This window comes from Mobula birostris, chromosome 10, assembly GCF_030028105.1.
Source record: "Mobula birostris isolate sMobBir1 chromosome 10, sMobBir1.hap1, whole genome shotgun sequence".
In the NCBI taxonomy this organism is placed as follows: Eukaryota; Metazoa; Chordata; class Chondrichthyes; order Myliobatiformes; family Myliobatidae; genus Mobula; species Mobula birostris.
The window spans coordinates 45340030-45352318 of record NC_092379.1 but is presented as its reverse complement, the minus strand read 5'-3'; the positions used below and the strand labels follow the sequence as shown (position 1 = coordinate 45352318).

At 43.8% G+C, this 12289-nt stretch overlaps 1 protein-coding gene across 2 annotated transcripts; it reads left to right on the top strand.

Moving 5' to 3' along the window:
* The first annotated feature begins 5921 nt into the window (after positions 1-5921).
* On the top strand, positions 5922-10431 carry LOC140203962 (uncharacterized). Of its 2 annotated transcripts, none has more exons than XM_072270156.1 (2): positions 5922-6091; positions 7678-10431. In XM_072270156.1, exon 2 carries the CDS (start codon positions 7967-7969, stop codon positions 9374-9376), a length of 1410 nt encoding a protein of 469 aa, XP_072126257.1. In that variant the 5' UTR covers positions 5922-6091; positions 7678-7966; the 3' UTR covers positions 9377-10431. The 2 variants fall into 2 exon arrangements, with proteins under 2 accessions (XP_072126257.1, XP_072126258.1); XM_072270157.1 differs by lacking the exon at positions 5922-6091 and adding an exon at positions 6752-6771.
* Positions 10432-12289: the final 1858 nt, after the last annotated feature.

The following is a 12289-nucleotide window of genomic DNA, read 5'->3' as shown; positions in this document are numbered from 1 at the left end:
GGGACTCAACTTTATCTCCACACCAAGGTGGGACAGGTCCATCCATCGGGTAACGGCAGAACGGCCTGACTTACCCAACAGAAGCAAACACAAGACAGCTCCCCCTGCAAGGCAACGACAGAACGGCCTGAATTACCCCACGGAGGTGAGGACAAGACAAGACAGATCCCCCCGCAGGGCAACGGCAGAACGGCTTGACTTACCCCACGAAGGTGAGGATAAGACAAGACAGACCCCCCCCGCAGGGCAACAGCAGAACTGCCTGACTTCCCCGACGGAGGCGAGGACAAGAAGAGACAAACACCGAATAACGACAGACAGCTGAATCGCTGCATTGGGGTTGCTCTGAGTCGCAGTTACGACCAGCAAACTCGGCTGGCTACGGAAACAGCCGGATCCCTACCTAGTTCAGAGTGGCTAACGGCCACTCAGCTGGCCCGGGAAACGGCTGAATCCATACCACTAAGACAGCTCCGACTACCGCCAGCAAGGCTCCATGAAGTGGTGGTTCTCCAACGCAGCCTAAAGATGGCAAGTGGCCGCTCTAGCCTTCCACTGGCAGATTGCTCCCAGGGAATCTTGACAAGATGAACCAGCAGCATACACTAGACCCCAAGGCTGCTGATATTCCAAGCCTCAAGATGGGAATCAGGTGCCTATGATTAACCCAATCGAAACAAGGGACAGCTGGAAGACCTGGAGTCCTGAGTCCACGGACCAGACCGTGAACCGGAATGCGGACTTCACAGACCGGACCTTGACAGACTGTCAGTGTATTGAGCAGTAACATCACATGGAAGGAGGCGAAATCATTCAGAATAAAGTCCAACCCATTGTATGCTGGCCATAAGTGATTAGAGTAAAAATTGAAACAAAGTTATAGCACTAGGGGACGGTGTTAATTGTACATAAATGTTTAAACACAAAAGACCGTGGTATATTTTCTGCATACAATGGGACACAAACCACACATAAAAATGGAAGCTGTTTTCTCAGTGCAATATTTCGTTCTCAGCTTCAGACAACAGACAGCTACAAGCCAATCGAAGTTGAATGTGACTGTTAACCAAATTGAGCTGTTTATGGCAGAAAAAAATGAAACCTATTCTAATTGCAGCGATTGGAGCATTGCAGAATTGAATGCCAGTAAAATATAATATTTTGATCCAGAACAATTTCACAGTGGTACGATGAGTCATTGCCATGTCAGCAGGTAGTGTTTGATGCATTTGGAAAGACTGATCTTTCCTAGTGTGACGAGAATACACATAGATAAGATGTTAGCTGTCCTGTGTGATCAGCAGTTGGTCTGCCATCTGTCCTCAGGGGGGAAGGAGAGATAAGGAACAATGAAGCAGCATGTGGAGATGTTAATGAAGGAGCCATCAGTCTGGCTATTGCCAAGATCGGCTCCCCCTTTGAACCCTGAACTGTTTGAAGTGATGGACAGGCGATACCCCAGCAGGGGGATAAAAAGGGACAGGTTCGCTAAGGCGACACACACACGACACCCGAGGTAACGAGACCCTGGAAGCGGTGCGCCTCTCACGAGTCGGTGGGAAGTACCGGACAACGCAAAAGTCGTACCGGAAAGGTACGATCAGCGGGAACCCGGTGTGTGTCCGCCCTTGCTTGGGTGCCGGGTTCACTGCAGAGGATCGACCGCATCTGGAGGAGGGGTCACAGTCGGTGACCTCAGGTGACATCACCAAGGACCTGCCCGGAAGCTGTTTCTGAGCAATATCGCTGGTCTGTGAGTGGAAGCCGTGTCTGAATGATCAGTCGTTCCCGTTCTCTCTCTCTCCCTCCCCCCCACGTTGTCCATCGCCATGACAACGATTACTGCGAACTGAACTAAATTGGACTGAACTTTTGTGTCACATTGAAATTTGGTCATTTACCCCTAGACAACGATAGAGTTTGATTGATGCTGTTATCTTAATTCTGTGCACATGTGTGGTTATCATTGCTGAACTGTTGCATTTATTATCCTTTCGATTACTGTGTTGCTTGTTACTTTAATAAAACTTTTAGTTCTAGTAACCCAGACTCCAACTGAGTGATCCATTTCTGCTGGTTTGGCAACCCAGTTACGGGGTACGTAACACTAGAGACAAAATTACTTTCGTCGCTAAGTTACCTGATTTTAAAAGGGGGGAAACCCATTATTTTCTAATGTACTAAGCAAACAGCACTCATGCGTAATAGTAGCACAGTATGTAGTTGGCCAGTGATGGATAAATGATCAGAAATTTGAAATGAATATAATTTGGAAAAAAGTTGTTTTATACTGTAGAACTCCAGAGGTCCCGCTTTTGAAAGTGTCCACTCACTCTCCGTTATATACCAAGGGAGAATACGTTTGATGGTCTGCTGCTGGAATTTTGTTGTCTGTATTTCCCACTTCACATTCTGCTCACAACAAATACCCTTTAATATCAATTGTCAATAAAATGGATAGGGTTTGCGGTGAATTGGTTGCTTGGATTCAGAACAGGCTTGTGCAAAGAAGACCAAGGATAGTGGGTGAAGACACTTATTTAAGCTGGAGGTCTGTAATTAGTAATGTAATTAGTAATGTGCTGGGACCTTTGCTGTTTGTGATGTATTTCAATGACCGGATGAAAATGTAAATAGTTGGTTTGGTAAGTTTTTAGTTTTACTAAGTTTTGGTAAAGTTGTGGATGGTGTAGAAGACTGGCAAAGAATACATCGCAATATAGATCTGTTGCAGATATGGGCAGAGAAATAGCAGATGGAGTTTACCGCAGATTAATGTGAAATGTTGTAACTTGATAGGGCAAATACAAGGAGACAGCACATTGTTAGGGGCAAGACCATTAACAATGCTGCTGAGCAGTAAGATCTTGGGGTCCAAGTTCATAGCTCCATAGAAGTGGCTACAAAGATCGATAGGGTGGTTAAAAAGGCTTATGAAATGCTTGATTTTATTAGTTAAGGCATTGAGTTGAAGAGTCAAGAGGTTATGTTCCAACTTTATACAATTGTGGTCAAGCCCACATCTGTGGACCGAAGGTCCTGTTCCTGTGCTGTACTATGTTCTATGTTCAGGATTTTGGCGATATTCTTCCCTGCAACACTGCATGATTCTGCACTCCAACTAATCAAAAAACATACCGAGGCTTGAAGAAAACACATATTTTTTTATCACATTCGTTGGCTTACTGAAATCAATAGTTCACAGCAAAATTATGTCATGTTACATTCCCAACAGCTCTAACAAGCCTGTCTGGAAGGATATTGGACCCTTTGGTTTCAGTTTTAACCCGTCCATTTTGTACCATCACCAGAAGAGATCCCAATGATCCAGAAATCTGAAACCTTGCCCCTTGCACCACTTCCTCGGACATTCATTCATCTGTACCACAAATTTATTTTTGCCCTGACTAGCATGTGGCACTGGGTGTAATCGGAAATTACTACCTTGGTGGTCCTGCTCTTCAGCCTCTTCCCTAACTCCCTACACTTCATCTGTGAATCTGTTGGTGCTATCTATTTTATCCAGTGCTCCCAATGTGGCCTCCTCTACATTGGTGAGAACCATGATAAATTGGGAAACTGCTTTGTCGACTACCTCAGCTCTATCCACCAAAAGCAGTATTTCCCAATGCTCATCCATTTTAATTCCTATTGCCATTCTTGTTCTGATATGTCAGTCCATGAACTCCTCTTGTGAAACAATGAGGGCAATCTCAGGATGGAGAAGAAACACCTTATATTCTCTAACGGTCGCCTCCAACCTGATGGCACAAATATCTAATTCTCTGTCCAAATTAACTTCCCTTCCCTCATTTCTATTCCCCACTCTGGCCTCTTACCTCTTCTCACCTCCCCCTTGTACCCTTCCTTCTTCCCATTCCCCTGTGGTCCACTCTCATCTTCTATCAGTTTCCTTCCTCTCCTGCCCTCTACCTTTCCCACCCACCTGGCTTCATCTATCATCTTCTGACTGTTCACCTTCCCCTCTCTCCAGCTGTTTGTCTGGCTTATTTCCCCCTTCCTTCCCAGTCCTATAGAAGGGCCGGCCCGAAACGTTTCATTCATTTCTATGGATGCTGACTGATCTGCTGTTCCTCCAGCATATTTGTGTGTTGCTTTGAATTTCCAGCATCTGCAGAATGTCTTGTGCTTATCAAAAGCAGTGTCTAAAAGTTAGGATAAAAAGTCCTTATCTGATGTTACCTGTATCTGTGCTGTACCGCCTTGTGAAAGCTTCATGATCCAAACCCTTAAACACAGCACTAAGATTAGACTATAGCTCTAGGATTAGACTTCTAAGTTATTTCGGGATCAACAGTAAAGGATAATAGAGATCATTTTGAAATTCAAGCATTGCAGAAAATGATGGCGGGATCCTGAAGAATGGCAATGTTATACAACGTCAATGGTGGTAGGTATTTAAGTGCTTCCTATTGAATATGTTCACTGCTCGGTGTACATAACGCTAAACGTTGTGGGGAGTCATTGCATTTTACTGTCTAGCGTTTATCTTTCTACAATTTTACACCCCTTTTGCCTGCCACGTGCCAGCACTCGACCTCAGATTGACGATCTTAAATTCTGTACTTCCTATAGACTCATTGCAAAATTGTAGTGCAGGCTCTTAGAGGAGAGTCCGGCGTATCACGAGTATGAGTTCGTGGCCTAAGGTAGATAGAGGTGAGTTATACAGCTCTCGTTACATGCACATGCAGTTCAACTCTTTGAGTGATTATGCAGAAAGTTGGAAGTTAATAACTCATCAGTTAGTAACACATCAGAGGTGATTGATAAGTTCGTGGCCTAATATAGAAGGAAATGCATTATTAACTTCAAATTTTCACTCAGAGTTGACCTGTATATGCATGTAATGAAAGCTGTACACGTCATCTCGTTCTACCTTAGGCCACGAACTTATCAATCACCCATCTGTGGACACTTTCTGGAGGTCCAAGATTCGTATGCTCCACGACCGCTGTGCTAAGTGTGTAAATGTTGGAGGGGACTATGTTGAAAAATAAATATGCTAGGTTTCATAAAATTGACTCTTTCTACCTTAGGCCACGAACTTATCAATCACCCCTGGTGTAACGATTAATGTACTTCCATGTAACGTGTTTCAGGATTTTCTCTGTGCTTCTGCTTTCTATAATGCTATGTGAATTCCCTCCGAGCCCACTGAAAACGGGAATGCAAACAAAGTCATAAACACAACACTGAGTACAGGCGCATAGCAAGAATGATGATTCACCAACGGAGTCAGAAGAAATTCACCAAGGAGGACTGTACTTATACGCAGAGATTGAACTGTCCAGGTTTATTCTTACTGGAACATAGGAAGATGGACGGTGAATTTAAAAGAGTTTATAAAATTATCGAAGGTAAGAATAGCATGATACTTAAACCCTCGATAGACCATTTTGACCTATCATGATATTGCGCCTTTTGTCGACAGATCGAAAAAGACTTGATAGACACTTTCCCCAGGCAATGGTCTAGAACTTAGAAATTTAACGGACTGGGCTAAATATTACACACACAGTGTGTTGGTTACCTGGAACGAGTTGCCTTAGGTGGCGGCAGAAGCTGATATACAATTACAATGGCATTTGCACAGATACTTAAACAGAACAGACGTAGAGGGATAAACCCTAATGTGAGTATTTGGGGTTAGCATAAGCAGGCAGCAGCATGGTCACATGAACGAAATGTGTCATAAGCACCCATTAAGTATTGTACGATTGATCCAAGCTTTCAATGGCGGAATAATCACCCGAAAGACACCGCGCGAGAGAACTGCCTTTGACATGACATGAGGAGCCGAGTGCGCAGACGTAGTAACTCGAGCGCTTCACGCATGCACACTTTAAACGTCAAAGGCGGTCTGAAGTTGGACGGGAGGTTCGGGTGATTGTGGGCATCAGCCAGGAACTGGACGGTTGGTAGACTGCAAAAGCTTCTTAAATCTTCCATCTAAACGGCAGGCGCCGAATGAAGCACTAAAGGAAATTTCACCGGTCCATTCCCAGCGTGCTGAACAAGTCCACGTTCTGCTCGGTGCAGTAAACGGTCGCCAGTTGCTGCAGAAACGGTGAGCAGCAGCGCACATGCGCGGGAGGCTTTGTGGCGGAACAAAGAATGGGCGGGACAATTGGCTGATTGGCTGATTTCGTTGATTAACGTTGCTAATAGAGGATGTCAAAATTAACCTTTACAGAGTTGGGAGTAGGAGCAAAGATGATGCAGAGTTTGTATTTGTTTAACACAGGGAGAATCTGTGGAGTGGAGTTGAGATTTGGGGCTTTACGATAACAGTGCCGTAGCTAATAGAGCTATTACCGCATAGCCGCTTTTGAATCCTGGCCTTGTGTCTTTTTTATGGAAGCTGCACATTCTATGTCGGTTCCTCCTGGTGCTCCTGTTTCCTCCCAGTAATGTACGGGCGGTAGATGAGCACCACCCAGCAAAATAATTTGGGGTAGCTTCAACAGATGAAGTACTGTGACACAGAGCCTGCTTCTGAGCTCGAAGATTCTGTGACTGTAACACCAAAATAAGTTCTTTGTTCACCGTGTCCATGTCAGCCAGTGTACCTAAGCATGCTGGTCACATTCTACAGTGTTCTGCCTGTAGTCTTTGATGCCATGTTGAAATGAGTATTTAAGGCTTGATTAGCCAGGGCATCAGAGGGTATAGGATGAAGGCAGGGGAGTGGGGATGACTGGAAAAATTGGATCAGCCCATGATTCAATGACGGAGCAGGCTCAATCGGTGAGTGGCCTACTTCTGCTTCCATATCTTATGGTCTTATGATGATCGAACTGCCTCTTAAATGTTTTGAGAGTTCTGCCTTCACCATTATCAGGCAGTATGCTACTGTTTCCATCTACCCTCTTGGTGAAAAGCACATCCTCAAACCTCCTATAGTTACCTACTCTCCGAGTATATGCCATTTAGTTATGGGCACCCTAGCTAGGGGGAAATGTCACTCACTCTCTATGCATGCCACTCAGTTTTGTTTCCCTCAGTGAGGATTACACTCGCCTTCTCTAGTCCAAGGGAATTAACACCCAGTCCAATCTTGCCCCATAACTGAAATGTTCCATACCAGGCAACTCCTTGGTGAACCTCCTCTGCAACCTCTCCAGAGCACTTATTCTGGAAAAGGGCGTCATTGCCCATGATGAGAAGTGCCCTGGATCTGCTGGCCAAGTTCTAGAATCAGTTGTAATTCAGATGTAAGTTTAGCTTTTTTTCCATTTTCAGCTCGGCTGGAACAACTTTTGGTAGTCCTTATCCCTCAGTGTCCTGATGTTAAGTTCACCAAAGATTCACACATATATTGAGCTCAGGGATCATACCTTGTAGCTGGCGATCCTGGAAGTATATAAGCACAGCTATAGTCACTGTGATCAAAAGAGGACAGTTTGATTAACAAGTTGGTGTGGAACTGAATCTAGCCAGACTCGGTTCCGTCATGGGAGGAAGAAAAGTTGACTTAAAGGAAAGATCTTTTGAGGTAGTGCATTGGTTTGAACATCAGTATAGGGAAATAGGAAAGTGTGCGTGATGGGAGATGATGACTTTCCAGAACAAAGGAGGAAGGGATGTACATCAGCAGCTTGTCTTGAGATTATGTTTAGTAATTATTGTAATGATTGTAAATTCTTTTTACAGGGCATTAAAAAGGGAGGGGTTTCAAATGGGGAAACCCTGACCTCACCTAAAGATCTGAGTGGATCACAGTTCATCAGAATTTGAATAATCTTGGTCTTTGAAGGTGAAAGAAAAGAAATGTTAATGGTTCTATCTGTCAGAAAAGAATTCAAAACATCAGTTTGACTGGGAAAGCACGGAATACATACCCAACTGGTGTCTATCAAAAGAAGGTCAACCTGTATCCTCAAACCATTCCTGTGCTCTGTGTGGTTCTAGCTTCTACCGATCATCCAGTCTGGGGAGAGACATGGACACCTGCACTGTGGAGAAGCTGTGGAAATGTGGGGATTGTGACAAGGGATTCAGTTACCAATCCGAGCTGGATATTCACTTACACAGTCACACCAGGGAAAGGCCGTTCACCTGCTCTGTGTGTGGAAAGGGATTCACTCACTCGTCTCAACTTGATGATCACCAATTTATTCATGCCAACCCGATTCCCCTTAAATGTCCTGCTTGTGAGAAGAACTTTAAAAGCACCAATCATTTGCTAAATCAGCAGTATAGTGACTCCAGGGAGAGGCCATTCATGTGCTCTGTCTGTGGGGACAGATTCACTAAATCATCCCATCTTCTGACACACCAGCACACTCACACTGGGGAGAAGCCCTTTACCTGCTCATTCTGTGGGAAGGGATTTACTCTGTCGTTCCATCTACTGAGGCACCAGTATACTCACGCCGGGGAGAGGCCATTCACCTGCTTCATGTGTGAAGAGGCATTCGCTCACTCATCTGCTCTCCAAGCACACCAGTTAACGCATGATGAGGAATGTCTATTTATATGTCCTGACTGTGGGAAAAGCTTCAGAACTTCTGAGATACTAATTAGGCACCAGCTCTTGCATGCTGATGAGGGACCATTCAGTTGCTGTTACCCTGGGAAGAGGTTCAGACAGTCGTTTAAGGTGATTGCTCACCACTATACTCAGGCTATGGAGGGAACACTTACCTGTTCTGTATCTGGCAAAGAAGTTGCTCAGTTACCCCACTTTGCGAGACCGCAATACACTCCCACTGGGAAGAGGCAACACGCAGTCACCGTGTCTGAAAAGAACGATGCTCAGTCATCCCAGCTGTTGGCACAGCAATACACTCAAAATGGGTATAGTCAATTCACCGACTCCATGCCTGAAAAGGAATTCACCCAGTCTTCTCATGCTCGCAGAGAGGGCAGGCTGTTTATCTGCTCTGTATGTGGAAAGGGATTCACTCAGAGGTCCAACCTGCTGAAACACCAGCAGGTTCACTCTGAATACAGACCATATAAATGTTCTGACTGCAGGAGGAGCTTTAAAAGCAAACAGGAAGTGCTAAAACACCGACGTATTCATACAGGGGAGAGGCCTTTCACCTGCTCTGTGTGTGGGAAGGGATTCCCATGGTCGTCCCAACTCCTGACACACTTGCGTGTTCATACGGGAGAGAGGCCTTTTACCTGTGCTGTGTGTGGAAAAGGATTCACCCAGTCATCAAACTTAATGAAACATCAGCGAGTTCACACTGGTGAGAGACCATTTGTTTGCCCTGTTTGTGGGAAGGGATTCATTCAATCGCAACATCTGTTAAAGCACCAGCGAGTTCATGAGAGACTGGACGGGTTGGATTCTGCCGGTAGTGCTGCTGTGGAACAGCTGAGGGCTAACACTCTGGGCTAATGTTGAGATGTGCAAGAGGTGTCCTATAGCCACCCTCTGCAATTTCAGAGTCAGGCTGAAGAATGGGGAGTGCTGAAAACATGCTGCCATGTTGGAGGTTGGTTTAAAGCATTGACCTACCCTGAATGCTTCATATAAAAAGAATTCCTATAATTATGATGTGAAGATGTGACAGGATTGAGTGTTCCATGTAGACAAAACACAGAAATGATAACCTGTATTTATATTAGTGGGTAGCTCTATGTAGTAGCATAGGTAGACAATATAGGGAAGTATGGATAAAAAGCTGGAGAAGAGGGTGTTAGTTGTAAAGAAGATGTAGTCAGCAATCCAATATACGTATGTTAGTTTGGCGCAAGAGGAATTTCATGTATGATTATGCAGGTATGCATTTTAGGAAGACTGAGAATGCTTTGGTGTAGGCATTACAGTGCTTCTGGTTATAGATTATGGTAATGTGGATAGACTGAAAAAGCTGTGTTTGACCTCCTTTGAGCAAAGAAGGCCAATAAAAGATTAGCTATCTTAGTCTGAATAAAGTCTTATTGATTCATACAAAACAAGTGCTGCCTGTCTAGCTATTTGCTGCATTTTCTGTTTTTATTTCAGATGTCTAACACTGCAGTATTTGGCAATTGTTCTGGATTAATTTTTTGTGCAATTGAACGTACTGACATCAGTAAAACAGGGAACATGGTGGGAGTCTAATTGAGGGATTCAACAGCTATCGTAGGGATGTGCAGAAGCCCAAGCACAACTTCCAGGCTGAAACAGTACAAAGAGATTGTGTGCTTATACATATAATAAGAGATATGAGGGAGTAAATTGCAGATTGGAATCTAAATTGAATGGATTAGGTTTTTATGGAAAATAAGGGGATGTGTTGCAGGCTTAAATCCATTCTAGAGATTTAGCGTTTATACTGGGGAGTAATTCCTTTGGACAAATGGTGAATACTTGGAGGACGCGATGGAGGCAGACACAATTACAATGTTTAAAAAGGTGTTTTGACAGGTGAGAAAGCATAGCGGAATATGGGCTGAATAATGGCAAAGAGGACTATCATATGTAACATCACAGTTGGCATGCAGAAGTGAGCCAAAAGGACCCATTGCTGCACTCTACAATTCTATATTGTGAATAAAGTAAATTTATACACTCTCATCTATCGAGACCCAATACTTGTAGATGACGAGATAAGGGTTTACTCTGTTGCTGATGAGCTGCAGATGTGAATAATGGTGGTGCATCGATGTGACTTGTTTTGAAGTAGGTAGCACAGAGTAATGGAGCATTGGTTATACAGAATAGAGAACTTTATGTTTTGGTAATTAGAATAATTTTAAGGGTTGTTCATTTTTTCTAGATTTAGTTGAATGTTGCTTTTGGCTTTTAACTTTAACATAAATTAGTAGGGGCATATAAGAAACTCTTAGATAGGCACATGGATGATAGAAAAATGGAGAGCTATGTAGGAGGGAAGGGTTAGATTGATCTTAGAGTAGGTTAAGATGTGGCACAACACATTCTATGTTCTTTGCTTATAGTTTCTTTCACAACGATATTGCCTATTGTGGAAAATTGCAGAGTTAAATTGGTGGTTACCTCTAATTACTGTCAGCATCAGCTAACTCAGATCTTTGGAAATGTTCATAGATGGCTTTTACTATTACATTGGAATGAATAATATGGAGTCCAGAGCCACAGAATACTGTGTTCACTGCCTATTAAACTCAGGATTTGGACTTGGGGTGGAGGGTGGAATATAAACAAAATGGAAGAAAGAGGTCCCATGTTTGTACTTTAAAGAAATGTCATCGTGGAGCTGTAGCACAGCTAGTAAAGCGGCTGCCTCACAGCCAGTGACTTGCGTACACTGCTGTCTATGTGGTGTTTCTTTATCCCTGTAATCATCTCGCTCTCCTTTCCTCCCTCATTCCAAAGTGGTGCTGATTACCCAACCACTATAAATTACCCGAAATATAAATAGTAGAACATGATGGGGTGGGCAGCACATGGGACAAGTACATAAATCCTGCAAATAAAAGCATGAAACTGGCTGTTTAATGGTTGACATGGACACAGTGAGTGGTGCAGTTTACCTTCATGACTCAGTATTGAATTCATAAAAAACACCTGAGGCAGCAAATCAAATCTTGAGCTTGATAAATGGACAAGAATCAGTGACATTATTGGGTGGCAAGAAAGTAAATGACAGGTGAGCAATACAGATTTTTTTTCTCTCAAAAACATTCCCTCCAATTTCTAGGCTGGATGAACTCAGCAGGTCAGGCAGCATCAGTTAGAAACGATGGGTCGACGTTTCGGGCCGGAACCCTTCGTCAGGACTGAAGAATGAAAGATGGGGAAGGATTTGAAGAATGCTTGTAGCTTCAGTTGAAAGACCAGTAATTTGAAAGACAAAGGGGTGGGGGAGGGGAAGCATTGACGTCATAGCCCTGAAAACAATGGGTAGTAGAAGAAGGAGGCGGAAGTAGCCCCCTCCCCCAGCTCCTTCATGGTTCCGCCTCCTTCTTCTACTACCCATTGTTTTCAGGGCTATGACGTCAATGCTTCCCCTCCCCCACCCCTTTGTCTTTCAAATTACTGGTCTTTCAACTGAAGCTACAAGCATTCTTCAAATCCCTCCCCATCTTTCATTCTTCAGTCCTGACGAAGGGTTCCGGCCCGAAACGTCGACCCATCGTTTCTAACTGATGCTGCCTGACCTGCTGAGTTTATCCAGCGTACTGAAAGTGTTGCTTTGATCACAGCATCTGCAGATTATTTTCTGTTTACCCTCCGATTTCTATCCCAGTACAGCATTGTAAAAATTTTAATACCTTAAGATTAACTAGACCAAATTATAATTTAAAATTTAGAAGTATGTAGGTAGTAATAATTTACAACAGA